The sequence below is a fragment of the Mirounga angustirostris genome, unplaced genomic scaffold (genome assembly GCF_029215605.1).
Source record: "Mirounga angustirostris isolate CCGP_5_RB_7025 unplaced genomic scaffold, mMirAng1.0.hap1 SCAF_8, whole genome shotgun sequence".
NCBI classification, from domain to species: domain Eukaryota; kingdom Metazoa; phylum Chordata; class Mammalia; order Carnivora; family Phocidae; genus Mirounga; species Mirounga angustirostris.
The window spans coordinates 87794935-87814097 of NW_026991716.1; the positions used below are offsets into that span (position 1 = coordinate 87794935).

A 19163-nucleotide genomic window follows, 5' to 3' on the forward strand; every position below is an offset into this window, starting at 1 on the left:
TCTAATTTGTCTGATATAAGAATTGCTACCCCAGCTTTCGTTTGAGGTCCACTGGCATGGAAGATGGATCTCCATCCCTTCACTTTCAGTCTGGATGTATGTTTAGGTTCGAAATGATTCTCTTGTAGACAGCATATGGATGGGTCCTGTCTTTTTATCCAATCTGCAGCCCTGTGCCATTTTATGGGAGCATTTAGACCATTCACGTTGAGAGTAATTATTGAAGGATATGAATTAATTGTTATCATGTTGCCTGTGAAGACGTTGTTTTTATAGATTGTCCCTGTAAATTTCTGTTGTAGATCACTCTTGGAGTCTTTCTCCTTTTATAGGACCCCCTTAATATTTCTTGCAGGGCTGGCTTAGTGGTCACATATTCTTTCAGTTTCTGCCGGTCTTGGAAGCTCTGCATCTCTCCATCCAATCTAAATGACAGCCCTCTGGAAAAAGTATTCTTGGTTGCATGTTCTTCTCGTTTAGTACCCTGAATATATCTTGCCAGGCCTTTCTGGCTTGCCAGGTCTCTGTGGATACGTCTGACATTATTCTGATGTTCCTCCCTCTGTACGTAAGGAATCTCTTCCCCCTAACTGCCCTTAAGATGGTTTCCTTGGTTCTAAGATTTGCGAGTTTTACTATTACATCCTGGGGCATTGGCCTGTTTTCTTTGATCTTGGGAAGGGTCCTCTCTGCCTCTAGGACACGAATGTTTGTTTATTCCCCAGATTAGGGAAGTTTGCAGCTACAATTTGCTCAAATATATCTTCTAGTCCTCTCTCTCTCCACCCCCTCCAGGATTCCAATAATTCTGACGTTGGAACACTTCATGGTGTCACTTATTTCTCTGATTCTATTTTCATGGATTCTGAGTTGTTTTTCCCTGGCCTCCTCTTTTCCCTTTTTATCTATTATACTGTCTTCCAGGTCGCTTATTCGTTCTTCTGCCTCAGTTACCCTAGCTGTTAGATTATCTAGATTGGATTGGATCTCACTGATAGCATTTTTAAGTTCTGCCAATTCAGCTGTCATTTCTGCCCTTAGAGACTCTATGTTGCCATTAATTGATTTCTCCATTCTAGCCACTGTCTTCACAATTGCTAGCCTGAATTCCATCTCTGACATCTTGGGTATATATAGAGTCCAAATTATTGACCAGAACCCAAGCAAGATGCACCTGTTTTCTAGGGACCTTAGGGTTGCTGGCCTCTTGTTTTCCTGGCCTTTTTCTGGGGGAGGGGCCTGCCATGCTGTTACTCAGGCAACCCTGTTTGGGGGGAGTTGCCCTGCCCCCTGTGAAGGGGGATGGGCTCAGTGGGAACCAGTCTTTTGGGGCTTTTGTTCTCTGGTGGCTTTCCCTGGCGGCTTTCTGCATCTCTTCTGAGAGTCAGAGCAGAAAAGACCATTTCCAACCCTCTGCCTCAGAGCAGAGAGACCGCAGTCTGTTCTTCAGTGACCTCTCCAGGCCACACTGTCTCCATTTCTGTCCGTGCTGCTATAAACTGCAGCGGCCTGGGTTGTGCACCCCTCCGCAGCGCTCCCAGTCCTGCCTCCAGGGCGGGGCACGTCTCTGCCCTTTGTGCTTCTAAAACTGCCAGCCGCTCCCAGTTCACACACGTGACCCCGCAGCTCTGTGTTTCTGCCCTGGGGGCTACCTTTAAGTCCTTTCCCCGCCGCTACCCGTCTGCGAGTCTGTGCCCTGTCCCCAGCACGCAAGGCTGTCGCTCACCGGCGGTGTAGGATCCCCACGGCCAGGCACCCTCCCGCTGCCGTTTATCCTCTGATATCTGCCTGCAGAATCAGGGCTCCCCACTTCGTACCTCAAAACCAACCGCCTGCAATATTCTGTTTGTAGAGATCCAGATCTTCTTACATCTCAGGCTAGTTTTGTGGGTGCTCATAGTGGTCTGGTAGATATCCAGCTCAATTCTGGGGACCAGATGGAATAGGGTCCCCTACTCCTCTGCCATCTTTTCTCTGCTCCTATATTTTACTTTCAAGTGAAGCTTCATTTCAACTTTTGACATAATTTTTTTTCTGAATATTTACTGCCTGCATTTGGACCCACTAGTAGAAACTGGTGTCAGTAATGTATAGGCTTCCTACTAAAAACTCAAATATTTTTATAATGTATGGAGAGGGTGAGAATTAGTAGTGAAATCCTGCCTGCCTGAGTTTACAGGCATAGATGGTCCAGGATCAGAACATGTTTCAAATTGCTTTTTGAAAACCATTTTGTAGAACATACATATTTTTAGAACAAGTAATTTCTGTAGAAGTCTTTGCTGTTGACCTTTCTCTAGCCTGTAGAATCCTCTACTCATTAACTCCCTAGGAAAAAGGTGTCAGGATGGAATTTACAGTTTTCAAAATTTATCTAAGTGTGAAAATCCACACTAGATAGGTGAGAACTATTTCTTTGATAGATTTCTAGATACCTGATGCATAACAGTTTTTAATCGTTCCCTCTTTGATGGCATTTGATACATATATTCTGGTCCCCATGATAACAGTGACCCCCAACTTTCCCAGGAACTGAGATTTCTTTTGCTTCTCTGTAGGAAAGCAATGCTAATGGTGATGTTGACTAGTCAGAAATGTGTTGTTTGCTACTTAAAAGGCAAAAATGCATCCTAGTCCAGATCTGAGCCTGGTATTTTTCTTTGGAGATGTTAACCATTTAATTTGTCTTACTCTTATATAGAATTCATTATATGCCCTGTCTTACATTTGCACTGACATTTTTAGGTTGTGTGTCAGTATGTTTATAATTGTGATTTTGCTTAATAACTTTTAACCTTCATAAGGATGAAATATTTAAGAAAACTCTTTACATATGATATTTATGTTTGGAAATCAGTAAATTTGAGAGCATACAATTTCTTATTTTGTCCCATCAGAGAATACCAAATATTGACTTTTTTTCTTTCAACTACTGAATTTGAATTAAACATGTATACTAAACATAATTTTTAAAGCATTGCTTTGATTTTAAAGTATTATCTGAACTACATTTTTAATCTTGGAAAAATGGCCCTTAATTAATTGAATGTTACCACATTTTTATATTTGAGAACAGTTAATGATTTAAATTTTATTTAAAAAATCAAAACTACCACCTGTCTCTCTTTCTTAATATTTAGGGTTGACTTTGCCCTAGACAAAAATAAAAATCATAAAGGTGAAAAATTTATGTTTGGATTATTCATCCTTTTCTGTTAGATGATTGCATACTTATTGATTTATTGTCCTCATATTAACACTGTAGTTCTCAATGGTGAAATTCCAGATCCTGTGGAAATTGGTGGATAGCTGGTTTTAGGAAAGTAATTAACTGAGGGGTTCTCTGCATGGTCCTCATGGCCAAATTACTTAACATATGAAGGTAGCTCAGTTCCCAGGTAATTGTATTTTACTATGAATTCTTCCTATCAGGCAGCAGGTAGGCATTGCTATGAAATGGTTCATGTTTATCTCTGGGGCATTAGGTGTAAATTCCTTCCAAAGTGATCTGTTAATATGTGATCCAATGGCAATAAACAACTATTAATTATTATTAGACAGTACTTTTATTGGACAGTAATACAAATAACTATCTCTACTTTTCATTTAAAAATTTAACATTGGAAGGGGGAGGTAAGTGAAGAGAAAAAAGTTTCTAATTTGCCTGCAACACTTAGCAAAACAACTACAATGTTGAAAAAGTTCTGTTTTTACTATTATATATCACACCATATAGGCTAGAAACCTGACTTTGTAAATTATCTAGAAAGAATGGGTATACTAGTTAACAGAAAAATATACATTCTGCCAGTGTACATTTGATCAATTGGAGAGAATCCTCATCTCCCAAATATGAGTTAGCATTTAATATCAATACCTTCCTTGTGATTTCCATTTCTCAATACCTTCAAATAGTACTATCAGGGATGTCCTCTCTTCTAAAAGAAATGGTAAATACCCTTCAAATCGAAGTATACTTAATGTGTCATATGATTAGAGGCAACTAATTATTGGGAATATTTTTTTGAACATTGTGCTAAGACTGCTTTAAACATAATATACAGAGTGGTTTCTTGTGATCGCCACACAGATCTTCTTTAGAAAAGTATCACTTAGGCTCTTTGCTCAAGACATATATATGCCACAATTACTTTATTCATACATTGATGGACACTTAGATTATTTTCTTATCTTGGGTATTATAAATAATGCTGCAGTGAACATGTGGGCATATATATCTTCTCAGGGTATATTTGTTGTTTTGTTTTTGGGTAAAAACCAGTAGTGAAATTGCTGGATGCTATGGTAGTTCTATTTTTAGTTTTTTGAGGAACCTCCATACTATTTTCCATAGTTGTTGCACCAATTTACATTCCCCCCAGCAGTGCACAAGGCTTCCCTTTTCTCCACATCCTTGCCAATACTTGTAATTTCTCATCTTTTTAATAACAGCCATTCTAACAGGTGTAAGATATCTCACTGTGGTTGTGACTTGCATATCGCTGGTGATTAATGATGTTGAGAATACTCTCATACTTGTTGGCATTTCTATATCTTCTTTAGAAAAAAGGACTATTCAGATTTTCTGCCCATTTTTATTTGGATTGTTTGTAGGACTTCTTTTTGCTGTTGAGTTGTATGAGTTCTTTATATATTTTGGCTATTAACTTCTTATCAGATGTATGATTTCAAAATATTTTCTCTAGTCAGTAGGTTGCCTTTTAATTTTATTGATGGTTTCCTTGGCTGTGCATAAGTTTTTTAGTATGATGTATTCTCATTTATTAATTTTACTTCTGTTGCTTTTGTTTTTGGCATCAGATTAAAAAAAATCATCACCAAGACCTATGTCAAGGATCTTACTGCCTGTTTTCTTCTTGGAGTTTTAAGGTTTCAGGTCTTATAGTCAAGCCTTTAATCCATTTTGAGTTAATTTGTGTGTAGGGAGTAAGATAGTGGTTCCGTTTCATTCTTTTGCATGTGCCTGTCCAGTTCTTATTGAAGAGACTATACTTTCCCCATTGTATATTCTTGGCCCCTTTGTCGTAAATTAATTGGCCATATATATGTGGACTTATTTCTGGACTCTATTCTGTTCCATTGAGCCATGTGTATGTTTTTATGCCAATACCATACTGTTTTAATTACTATAGCTTTGTAGTATAGTTTGAATTCAGGGAGTGTGATGCCTCCAGCTTTGTTCCTTTTTCTCAAGATTGCTTTGGCTTGTGTGTGTGTGTGTGTGTGTGTGTGTGGTTCCATATAAATTATAGGGTTATGTGTTCTATTTCTTTGCAAAATGTCATTGGAATTGTGATAGGCATTGCATTGAATCTGTTAATAGCTTTGTGTAGTAGGGACATTTTAACAATATTGATTCTTCTAATCCATGGTCATGGAATATCTTTCATTTATTTGTGTTTTCTTCAATTTCTTTCATTAATGCCTTGTAGGTTTATTTTGGGGGGGTTGAGTATACTTGATGTACAATGTTACAATAGTTTCAGGTGTACAACATAGTGATTCGACTTCTGTATACATTATGCTATGCTCACCATAAGTGTAGCTACCATCTGTCATCATACAACACTATTACAATATCATTGATTATATTTTCTATGCTGTGCCTTTTATATCCACGACTTACTCATTCTATAACTGGACGCCTGTATCTTCCAGTCCCCTTCACCCATTTTGCTACCACTCTACCCCATCTCCCTCTGGCAACCACCATTTTGTTCTCTGTCTTTATAGGTCTGATTCTGCTTTTTGCTTCTTTATTCATTTATTTTGTTTTTAAGATTCCACATGTGAGTGAAATCATATGGTATTTGTCTTTTTCAGTCTAACTTATTTCACTTAGCATAATACCCTCTAGGTCCATCCATGTTGTTGCAAATGGCAAAATATCTTTTTTTATGGCTGTGTAATATTATGTGTGTGTCTATCTATCTATCTATTATCTATCATCTATCACCTATCACACTTCCTTATCCATTCATCTATTCTTGGATACTTAGGTTGTTTCCATATTTTGGCTATTGTAAATAATGCTGTAATAAACATAGGGGTGCATATATCTTTTTGAATTAGTGTTTTCATTTTATTTGGGTAAATACCAAGTAGTGGAATTATTGCATCATATGGTATTTCTATTTTTAATTTTTTGAGGAGCCTCCATACTGTTTTCCACATGGCTGTACCAATTTACATTCCTACCAAGAGTTCACAAGAGTTCCTTTTCCTCCACATCCTTGCCAACACCTATTATTTCTTATTTTTTTGATTTTAGCCATTCTGACAGGTGTAAGGTGATATCTCATTGTAGCTATGATTTTCATTTCCCTGATGATGAGTGCTGTTGAGCATGTCTTCATGTGTCTGTTGGTCATCTGTATGCCTTCTTTGGAGAAATGTCTGTTCATGTCTTCTTTTTTAAATTGGATTGCTTGGGGGTTTTTTGATGTTGAGTTGTATAAGTTTCTTTATTCATTTTAGATATTAACCCCTTATTGGATATATCACTTGCAAATATATTCTCCCATCCAGTAGGTTTATTTTTTATTTTGCTGATGATTTTTTTCATGCAAAAATTTTTTATTATGATGTAGTCCCAATAGTTTATTTTTTTCTTTTGTGTCCCTTACTTTAGGAGAGGTATCTAGAAATATATTGTTACAGCTGATGTCAGAGAAATTGCTGCCTGTGTTCTCTTCTAGGATTTTTATGGTTTCAAGTCTCACATTTAGGTCTTTAATCTATTTTGAGTTTATTTTGGGGCATAGTGTTAGAAAGTGGTCTAGTTTCATTCTTTGGCATGTAGCTGTCCAGTTTTCCCAGCACCATTTATTAAAGAGACTGTCTTTTCCTCATTGTGTATTCTTGCCTTCTTTGTCATAGATTAATTGATCATATAAACATGGGTTTATTTCTGGGCTCTCTATTCTATTTCATCGATTTATGTGTCTGTTTTTGTGCTATGTCTTATAATTTTCAATGTACAGATCTTTCACCTCCGTGGTTAAATTTATTCCTGGTTATTTTATTCTTTTTGATGCAATTGTAAGTGGGATTTTTAAAAATTTCTCTTTCTGGTGGTTTGTTATTAGTGTACAAAAACATAATACATTTTTATATATTGATTTTGTATCCTGAAACTTTACTAAATTTGTTTATTGGTTTAACAGTTTTTTGGTGGAGTCTTTAGAATTTTCTATATATAATATCATGTCATTTGCAAATAGTGAGAGTTTTACTTCTTCCTTTCCAATTCAGATTATTTTTTTTTTCCTACCTAATTCCATGATGAGGACTTCCAATACAGTGTTAAATAAAAGTGACAAGAATGGGCATCCTTGTTTTGTTCCTCATCCTAGAGGAAAGACTTTTAGCTTTTCAGCATTTAGTATAACATTACATGTAAGCGTGTCATATATGACCTTTTTTTATATTGAGATACATTCCCTTTATACCACTTTGTTGAGAGTTATCACTCTACTTAAAACATCTCTGTGAAGTCAAGAGTGCTTAGATATCTTTATTCCATTTTAGAGCTGAAAAAAGTACTGTAAAATTTGATTAAATCATTTAATGAGAAAATTATGGTTCTGAAAATAGGTTAAAAGAAAAAAGATCATCTTGACTTAGCTTATGGTTCTTGTGATTAAAACAAAACAAATCAAAAGACCCACTGGTGACAATTCCCTCAATCACTAAAAAGTTTTGAATTATACATTTCCTGTAAACTTAAAATCTAGGGATCATACAAAATGTTTTTATTTAAAATTTCATGTCACTGAAATTTCTGAAACTTATAATATTCTGTTCAGAAACCTAGACTTATAAAAGGGGATGTTTAATATCTATGATTATAGGAAATTATTGATTCATATACTATGAACCAGAATCCCTCCATCCAAATAGTACTAGAAAAGCAAGTGACAGAGAATGAAACTAGATAAATATATTTAGATGAGTGGACATCTAGCTAAGTTATTCTTTATAAAAGTAATCTTGGAGGATGATGGTAAGTGAAATTGGCAATATTTTGTATTAGTGATTTGGGTAGAAAGTTAAAAAACTAATTGATCAAGCTTGAGGATGTCATTAGGCCAGACGACAGTGGGCAAATGATGTTTGCCCATGCTTTAGCTGGTAGAATTATACATTTGAAAAAATCTAGCTATTTAGCTAATGGTGAAAAAAAAAAAAAAGAAAATCTGAAGGGACAAATGTGTAATAGGTATTAATTATAGACCAGGGGCAGAAAAGTGGCAGTCCAGTGCAAAATCCGATCTGCAGATGTGTTGTGTCTTGTTTAGCCAACAGAGTGTTTTTTTAATGATTTTGAATTTGAAACACTTCAAGCAGGTCAGCAGGCATTCTGGGTTTTACAATATCCTTTCTGTCCTTCCCCATCCAGGTTCCTAATGAGGCCTCTATTAGCTCTAGTGATGCCTTATTAAGAACTTGAAAAAATCACCTGCTCTGGGAGCATGCAGCCCCAAGGTACACAGCTGTGAGAAGAGGAGGGTCTGGATTGTGGCTATTACTTGCTATTTTGCCTTGATATTTTGTAAAATTTAGAAACTGCATACCTTTGCCTGGAAATTCTTACTACTGGCTTATGCCCTTTTTCTTCACACATGGATGTTACCTCTCTGGGCCCCGAAGGCCTTTCATTATTGACCCTAAATTACAATTAGACTCCATCTTTATGACATCATGGTCCTCATAGTCTAAAGTAAATAAATTTAATTGACCAGTAAATAATTTACTTTGGAGAGAATGTTGAAATCAGTATTTTTTTCTCACTGTATTATCTGACTTTTTCCTATATTGACACAAACATCAGGAATATATAGTTTTTAATGGTAGGAGGAAAATTAACTCAATATAAGAAATTATGGTAAGAGATTTATTTTATTTTATTTTTTATTTTTTAAAAAATATTTTTTTTATTTATTTGAGAGAGAGAGAGAGAGAGCACTCATGAGCAGGGAGGAGGAGCAGAGGGAGAAGGAGAGGCAGACTCCGCACTGAGCAGGGAGCTTGACCGCAGGGTTTGATCCTAGGACCCTGAGATCATGACCTGAACCGAAGTCAGATGCCTAACCGACTGAGCCACCCAGGCACCCCAGGAGGTTTTTTTAAGACATCACTAAAAAAACATTATATGGAATCCCTGATATAGTTAATGCACTTTTTTTTTTTTAGATTTCATTTATTTATTTGAGAGAGAGAGCGAGAATGAGAGGGGAGACAGTCAGAGGGAGAAGCAGACTCCCTGCCGAGCAGGGAGCCCGATGTGGGACTCGATCCCAGGACTCCAGGATCATGACCTGAGCTGAAGGCAGTTGCTTAACCAACTGAACCACCCAGGTGCCCCTAGTTAATGCATTTTTTGAAAAAAATATACTTGGGTTTGCACTTAACATACAACTATTAGAATGGCATATCTATTCTTATGAAGTACAGAAATTACTAATGTTTCTATATTTGTGTTTCTCCAATTAGAGGGAGATAGACATCTTAATAGGTTACTAAGAAAACTATGGAAATGAAAAAAAAAAGGATCAAAAGTAAATGTGATGAAATATAAAAAAAATAAAAATAAAAAGGATCATAATATTTAATTGGATAAGGTTACGCTGATTAGACCTTTGTTAGCATAGGTAACTTTGTTGTTTAGGTAGACCAGGGTAAATATTACCTGCTAAATCAATGTCACTTTAAAATTATTTAATTTATATTTGAAGCTTTATTTTAAAGATAAACTGATAATTGATAGTTTTCCTTTCCTTTGAATAAGCATATTGGGTAATTGGCTAGAGGGATATGGAAAGCAAAGTTTATTATCCATGACTCCTAGGTTTGAGAGGGTGGAGAAAAGAACTACTGACTTGAATCTTCTTTTGCCTCTGTTCTTCTTCAGTGCTGACCATCATTATATGGCAGGGTGATGGTGCTGGAGTACATAAACCACCCAGCGTATACATTCAGTGGCATTCTATGCTTATATATGTCCCCCAGAGGTGTGCTGGTATCATCCTATAGGCTGTATTCAGGGGGGTATAAAACATTTGAACACTGAGAATATATGGCCTAATTATCGGAGAGTTTTAGTTAAATTAAAGTACATATTAAATAGCAAACAGGTAGAAGTATTAGAATAGGTTGCTCAGATGAGATTGTGCTGTAATGTTTCCTTGGAGTATTTTGAATGCTCAAAGGTGTATTTGTAAAAGCTCCAAAGGTAATTCTGGGTATGATTTTGCCCTATCGGAGGTCATGCAAAAAACCAATCAATGCCGCTCTTAAGTTTGCCTTCACCTATTAATTTATCCTGGATCTCCAGGGTTTGCTCTGTCTTTTAGCTTTGTCTATATAACATGGCATGTTATCTTTGTAATGAGAGGATGAGGTAGATCCATTACAGCAAAAGATATGCACTATTAATGAGTTTCTAGCCAGCTATCAAGGTATCATCAAATGTGGTTTTTCTTGGTGAATGAAAGTTTGAATGGAAAATTAAGCTCCCATACTGACTGTAGAGGTCCTGTGGATCATTTTGTTCTTTAATGTCACACTTCACTGGACACACTTCACAGAGCAGTGAATCATGCTTAAAACAAACAGCCTTTACTTTAACGACAGCAGATAATGCAGCAGAGGTGAATAATAAGTGTTAGCCGTCTTAACTTTCTCTTGCAGTACTTTCTCCCAGGTGCCTGATGGACAATTTACAAAGTCCATATGCTATTTTATAGATTGGAACTTGGGATCCAGCCAGTGGCCTGAATATGACAGAAAGTCAAAAGGGAAAGCCAACCAACATCACAGATTCCTTATCTAATCGTTCTTTGATCGTTACCACCATTTTGGTAAGTATTTGCTTTTCCATTTTTTTCAGATAAATGTAGATAAACATGGAAGTGGATTAAAAAGGACATTATAATTTGAACAGGGAAGAACATAATGTAATGTATTTTGCAGTTATTTAGCAATTACTGTGTAACAGAGGAGTCAAGGTTAATTTAGCCACAATTTTATTATGTTAGTCTTCAATGATGTAACTTATATTAATGTTTGGGCTGTTTATGTTGATTAATAATACAGCTTTATGTATTACTAGAAATCATTACATTTCTGCAAAATTAGGTACCATTGAAGAATTTTCAATGTTAAGATTTGAAAAATGTATTGACTTGCAGATGTATAAATAAGTTATGTGAGGGACTGCATGTGAACTTTACTTCTGCTTTCATCTCCTACAAATATATGTTAGAGGGCATGTCATTTATTTTTCAGGATTTTTTTCTATTATCATTATATTTCAACCTTGCTTTCAATTGTTTTCATTGTGGAAAATCACTTTTGGTTTATTTATCTCTCTAATAAAATTAAATATGACAAGTACTTTTTTAAGCCAGAAAAATTTTCACCAGTAACAGACTTAATACCAATGCACTGGGTATTTTTACACCTTTTATAATTATATATCTTAAGTAGATCACACAGTAATATTTACCTATTCCTACAATGCCATTTGAAATGGGAATTTTAATTTTAGAATAATCAAGGAGCTCTTCTGTTATTAAGTCAGTACTTTCTACCTACAGAATAAGCTTATCAATGCTAGTTCTTGTGTCTTCCCAGGTAGTCAATAAGAATGTGAGATTAATGTTCAGAACAAACCACCACACACTTTTAGCATTTGTATAATTTCTAAATTTGATTTATGGTGGCAAATCAAGCCAGGAGGAATTCATAATCTTGTCCTTTTATTAACAATGAGGGATGTCAGATCTCTGGGCATGTCAAAATAAAATAACTTGGGTTAAAGACTCTTGATAATGAAGCAAAGCTGGTAATCATGAAATGACAGTGATGGAAGTTCATGAGTTTTTTTAATCACTCCCTTGCTGAGAACCTCAGTGAATACTTGCTCCCTATCCATCATATCCAAACTTCCTAAGTTCTCTTTATATCTCCCTCTGTTTTCAAAGGTTACTCTCATACCCACCAATTTACTGGCCTTGTTCTTCAGTTGAAATGCTTCCACAAGATGCTAATACATCTCTTTTCTGCCTGTATGTCCTGGACCACATTTCCTCCTGCTAGGACTATTGCAGTAACCATGTAACCATTCTTACTGCTGACAGCCTTCTCCCTCTACAATGCACCCCACTCTTCATTATAATAATCTGTCATTTTCCTGTTACCCTCCTTATAAGTCTATAGTGAATCACTATTGACCATTAAAAAGTGACCCAAATTTTGACCCCGATGTTCAAGACCTTCTATAATTTTGTCTTCTCCCACCTTTCCTTCATCATTTCCTATTGTTTCCTTTCAGTTAACCTACTCCCGTGATTGTGTTAGCCCTGTTCCTTTTGTCTGTAATATGTTTCTCTCCATTTCTGAGATATTTTTGTACTTGTCAGTATTTTATATTATTTAGAATTAATATTACACTATTCTTTGCTTATTTCATGTGTGCAATATTTCTCCAAACATCACTGAACATTTCTTTGAGGCATAGGCTCTGACTATGTCTCCTATTTTTACATCATATGTGTCTCTACAATGCTCATAATGAGCGCTATATTAAGAGATATCTGTAGTCTTCAGCAGTTGACACTTCTTTTGGTGTTCTCCTTGATCCAGCCAAACTCCCAGATACATCACTTATCTTATGGCTCCAAAACTTTGCTCAGTTCTTTACATTTCCCTGTGAGAATCCTATTCATCCTTCCAGACTCATGTCAAATGACAACCACTCCATGAAACTGTCTGATCTCTCCATTAAGTTGTGTGTATGTCGTTGGGGGGTGTGTGGGGTTGGGGGATGTATACTTTATGTATCATAATACCCTATTATGGCACTTACTAGGCACTGTTTTTTTTATCTTAAAAATATGTATATATCTGTATGTCCATTTGACATGAATCTATATAAGGCCAATGATCAAATTTTATACTCTTTTGATATTTTAATGTTAGAGAAAAGTGCTTTATGCATAGCAAGCACTCAAATATTTGTCAAATTAAATTAAATAAACAGTATTTAATTAAATGGAAAATTAGAAGAAGTAAGCAACTTTTGAATGATTATACTTAAATATTTTTCATCTATGAAGGTTAATGCAAACTTCTTGTCCAAACAAAGCAGGTGATTAAGACTATCCATATAATTTCTCAATCTTAATTACTTAGGGTTGTTTTATAAGAAGTATTCAGGTATTTTTCTCAATCATGAACAATTTTGTGTCTATTGATAAGCAAGTGGTATTTTTTTTTAAAGATTTATTTATTTATTTGAGAGAGAGAGAGCATGAGAGGGGGAGAGTCAGAGGGAGAAGCAGACCCCCCGCTGAGCAGGGAGCCCGATGCGGGACTCGATCCCAGGACTCCAGGATCATGACCTGAGCTGAAGGCAGTCGCTTAACCAACTGAGCCACCCAGGCGCCCTAAGCAAGTGGTATTTAACCTTAGTTTCATATTAAAGCCAGGTATAAAGTTTTTAAAAACGTATTTGTACCCAAAACACATTTCATACCTTTTGAAACAGTATTTCTGAGCTTTGGACTTTGGAAATCTTCATTTTTTAAAAAAATTCCACAGGTAATTCTGATCTATAACAATGATTGAGAACAACTGCTCAGATCATTACTCTGTGTAACTAAGATGTAAGATCGACTGTGGAGCAATACACTAAGCTTACATTTTGAAAGAGACATTATTTCTATTTTATTTTATTTTATTTTATTTTATTTTATTTTATTTTATTTTATTTTATTTTATTTTATTTTATTTTTTGTTTTTTAAAGATTTTATTTATTTATTTGACAGAGAGAGACACAGCGAGAGAGGGAACACAAGCAGGGGGAGTGGGAGAGGGAGAAGCAGGCTTCCCACGGAGCAGGGAGCCCGATGCGGGGCTCGATCCCAGGACCCTGGAATCATGACCTGAGCCCAAGGCAGACGCTTAACGACTGAGCCACCCAGGAGCCCTGAAGTTATTTCTATTTTATTTTTTATTTTTTATTTTAATTTTTTTTAAAGATTTTATTTATTTATTTGACAGAGAAAGACACAGCGAGAGAGGGAACACAAACGGGGAGTGGGAGAGGGAGAAGCAGACTTCCTGCCGAGCAGGGAGCCCGATGCGGGACTCGATCCCGGGACTCCAGGATCATGACCTGAGCCGAAGGCAGTCGCTTAACCAACTGAGCCACCCAGGCGCCCAGTTATTTCTATTTTAGAGTATGTCCCTCTGTTGGTCTTTAAGTGATTCTCATATTTATTAAAAGGAAAGTCACTTTGTTTTTATATCACTTAGTGAAAAAATTCTTATTCTGGATACTCTGATTACAAAATATCCACAATCGAGAAAAGAACAGATTTTAAGAGATTAGTTACTTTACTTAGTAAGCATTATACTTGATGTAATTTACTGATGTTTAATTTATATTTTATAAGGAGGTTATGATAATTTGATTTATGTTTGGTTATTTTGTTCTTTTTTCTCTTGGAAAAATCTCAGAGGGGATTCTGGCTGTGTTGTGAATAATGGTATCTCCACAAAGAGAAGTTGTGGAGATACCAAAGAGAAGTTCACTTATGCTTCTTTTTCAATATATTTATTGTGTGTCTTAAGAAAAAACAGTAAGTATTCTAGGATTTGGCATTATCAGTGTGCTAATCATAATCAGTTCCATTTCTCTTGAATTTATTTTTATTCATTCTTTTATTTAACAAATATGTATTGAAAGATGATGACATGCTAAAAGCCTTTGTTTGATGAACAAAATAGACATGGTGTCTGCCCTCAGGGAGCTTAGAAAATGGTAAGGATTCATAGGGAGGATTACACACACATTTACACACACACACATGCACACCAAACCTTTTGATTAGGATATAAGGAAAAGATAATGGGTTAATGCCATTTACAGGATAATCCTGAGATATACTGGGAGTCAGGAGTGAAAGGACTAATCCGGTAGGCCTCCCTGTAGAGGAGTAGATAGCAGATACCTGAAGTTTGAGAAGGAATTAGCAAGGTAAAGAAAGAGAAGAAGAATGTTCTTGGCAGAGAGAATAGGATACTCAAGGACCCTAAAGCAAGAAGGATCTTCAAAAATTTGCAAAATGCAAAGAAGACTAGGATGGCTGGGGCTGGTGCCTTGGTCAGCTTCTCAGCTTTATAGAATAAGATCACATAGTCCATTACAAAAAAAAAAAAATAGCAGACATTTATTTAATGCCTGCTACGTGCTAGACCCTGTTCAAAGCACTACTCATGTATTTATTTGGTTAATTGTCACAATAACCTTTTGAGGTAGACACCATTATTAATATTATGACAATTGATATAGCTAATGTCCTGATTGCCTAAATAGCCTACTCATGGGCACACAGCTAAAACGTAGAGTAGTGTGATTTCAACCCATGTGTTTAGCCAACTTGAACAACGAGTACTATGAAATGAAGTCTAGCAACTATAGTTTATGACCAAAATAACATCTTGATTGAGAATTGTTCCCCTAAAGCAACACTTCTTATCCAGAAATTCCACATATGCTAGAGCACTGTATTACTATCATGGGTGTATCCTCAAACATCTAGACATTCCCCTCTGTAGAGGCCAAGATTAGACTATGCTTGGTTGGATATTTTGCCCCTCTTATTTCTCTCCTCTTTTAATGTAGCACTCAGTTTTCTTTCAGCCTCTTTAAACCATAATTTCACATTTTTCTGGACAATCTGGACACCTTATTTTTTCTCTTTAGAATTGAGATTAAGCAACTTATTTATAAATATCTTTTACTCCCCCTCAACAACAAAACCTATGCCCAATACCTTGTATGGGTGCAGTATATGGTTATATCATGGAATAATTCATTTTAGAAAGCCTGAAACATTTAAAAAAATGTTCATTATTTTTTAAAATCTTGAATGAAGATTTATGATATCATATAATTTGGAAATTTATATAACTTTACCTGCAGTTCTGGACCTAAAGCTTCAGTCTACTCATGTCTTCTCCTTTTTTTTTTTTGAGATTTAATTAATTTATTTATTTGAGAGAGAGAGCATGAGCTGGGACGGTGGGGGGCGTTGGGGGAGAGGGCCAGAGGCAGAAAGAGAAGCAGACTCCCCGCTGAGCAGGGAGCCTGACATGGGGCTTGATCCCAGGACCCTGAGATCATGACCTGAGCCTAAGGCAGATGCTTAATGACTGAGCTACCCAGGCACCCCTCATGTCCTCTCCTTAATATACTTCATATTATCTCTCTGATCTTCAAATTTCAAGTTCAGTTGCTATTAAAATTCCCTTGCTTAACTAAGGAAAGAGCCAGGATGTCCATCAATAGATGAATGGATAAACAAGATATATATATATATATATACACACACAATGGTATATATATGCGATGGAATATTATGCAGCCATCAAAAAATTACAAAATCTTGCCATTTGCAACAACATGGATAGAACTAGAGGGCATTATGCTAAGCGAAATATGTCAGAAAAAGACAAGTATCATATGATCTCACTGATATGAGGAATTCTTAATCTCAGGAAACAAACTGAGGATTGCTGGAGTGATGGGGGGTGGGATGGATGGGGTAGCTGGGTGATAGACGTTGGGGAGGATATGTGCTATGGTGAGAGCTGTGAATTGTGCAAGACTGTTGAATCACAGACCTGTACCTCTGAAACAAATATAACATACATTATATGTTAAAAAAAAAAAGAAGATAGTAGGAAGGGAAAAATGAAGGGGGGAAATCAGAAGGGGAAACGAACCATGAGAGACTATGGACTCTGAGAAACAAATGGAGGGTTCTAGAGGGGATGGGGTGGGGGGATGGGTTAGCCTGGTGATGGATATTAAAGAGGGCACATATTTCATGGAGCACTGAGTGTTATACGCAAACAATGAATCATGGAACACTACATCAAAAACTAATGATGTAATGTATGGTGACTAACATAACATAATAAAATACAATTAAAAAAAAAAAAACACTCCATGTAGACCGTTACTTTTCCGAGAAAAAAAAAATTCCCTTGCTTTTATGTTTGTTGTTATTAATGGATCTAAAAATTTAATCTTTTTATTTATGAGGATTTTATTTATTTCATAGCAACATTAAAATATAAATTCCTAATCACCAAAAATAATAACAAAAATACTCATTGTGAACAAGACAGAGAGTGCTCTTACTTACTTTTTGAGATTATTTATTTATTTATTTATTTATTTATTTATTTTTACATAGAGTGCTTTTAAAGAATAGTATGTGCTCTTATCTTCAGTTTATAATCTTATTTTGTTGTCCTTACTGTTATGGACCCACTAGCTGGGGCAGTACCAGGTGACTGAGTATTTAAGTTCAGACAGGGAATGCCTGTTTTCCCTCCGAGTTCTTGGTTTGCAGCAGATTTCTTCAGTCCTATCTAAATATGTTGAGTGCTTCCCGCTATGCTGCTCCTGTATAATAATTGATTTTTGTCCATCAAAAGATTACTAACACTTAAATGCCACTGCACATGTTCTTTCCCTTTGTGGCTAGTAGCACCTCAGTGTACAAATGACTATGAATTTAGTTATTTTTTTTAGAAAACTCACTTATTCTTATGGAAGTTCTTTCTTCCTGGTTGCTCAATGAATTTAAAAAAAAATGTGCTTGCATCTGCAACTTAGTCTTTTTTTTTTTTTTTTTTTTTTTTTAATGTTCCCAGCACTTCCTGGAGGGTTATATAGTTCAGTCTCCAGTTTACTTGCTTAGGCTTGTAAAGCTTTATTGTTGCAGCCCACAGATACAGAGGCTTATCTGGGAGCAAGCTTCCAAGGACAATGGGAAGGTTTCACGGTACAAAAGATGAAGTGACCGAATCATCTCCTAAATGGTTCTGCAGGTTCTTCTATAATGTCAACAAAAGCAGATTTCTAGGGCTTCAAATCTGCCACTGCAATACATTTTCCCTTCGATTCTTCTCTTTCCATTGTTACAGAAGGACTGTCAAGCACGTAGTTCTTCTTTAAGTTGCTAGCATCCGGGCTTCGAAACCCAGACACTGCAGCTTCACAGATAAAAAGATTTTCATTCTTAGCAACCCCTCCACCATTTCTAAGCAGTTTTAAACATGTATTGTGGAGATAATAAGATCAAAATAATTTAAGAAACATATAGTAAATATCCACACTCAAGTACTACTTAAATGTTAACGTCTGAGATGAGAGTGCTTCATTCAAACTCAGACTCCTCTGACCCGACTCCTGCAACTGGCTTGTTCAAAGGCAACCAAACCTTTTCTCACTGTATTTTTTCTTCTGTTTCAGGGATCCTGCTGGCATTACATTTCTCTCTCTCATTCATTCTTGCTTTAACAGCTCAATGTATTTTATTTCAAATCACTATTAATATTCTCTTAGACCTCCAGATCAGCTAGATAAACTTATAAGACTACTGGTGGTGGTAACGTAGAGAAAGAAAGCTGTGTTTTAATGTGAAATTAGGCATAATTTTTTTAAGACTTTATTTTAAAGTAAACAACCAATGTGGGGTTCAAACTCACAGCCCTGAGATCAAGAGTTGCATGCTCTACCAACTGAGCTGGCCAGGCACCCCAAGGCATAATGTTGAAAACCTAGGGTCTTAGTCTTTAAAGGTTTTATAAGGGATCAGCATCTCCTTTTTTTAACCACATAATATCTGATACACACACACACATGCTTCTTTCATCCTTCTTATTAAATCTACTTTACAGATGCCACCATAATAAAGATCCTTAAGTATTTTTATTTTGTTCTATTCTTTTTCATTGCCAACAGTATTGTCAATACTGTAATTTTGTTGAAGCTTATTTTACTATGAACAGTGTATTAAGTTTGAATCTCTGGTTCAGCTTAACTACAGCAAGCTACATGGAAATGCAGTATTTTTGCTCTAGTTTTCCCATTGTCAAAGATACTGTCATGATAGAACCATGTAAAATTATACAATCTCAATTTTAGCTGCCGCTTTGATCTGAGTGGATGTCCAATATCAAACTCAACGTGCATCAAACCTCCTTCTTCAATTCAGGCCTTACCATACCTCTTCCTCCTCTATTTCCAAACTCTATTTATGTGTCCAGTACTTTT

General features: G+C 35.9%; 1 protein-coding gene across 6 annotated transcripts in view; it reads left to right on the forward strand.

Moving 5' to 3' along the window:
- The window catches only part of GRIK2 (glutamate ionotropic receptor kainate type subunit 2), a 668588-nt gene that overhangs the window by 410493 nt on the left and 238932 nt on the right, over positions 1 to 19163 (forward strand). For all 6 annotated transcript variants that reach the window (XM_064597923.1, XM_064597922.1, XM_064597921.1 and 3 more), the window contains exon 10: positions 10770 to 10883. In XM_064597923.1, coding sequence (XP_064453993.1) covers positions 10770 to 10883 — 114 coding nt within the window. The remainder of the gene's footprint in view (positions 1 to 10769; positions 10884 to 19163) is intronic.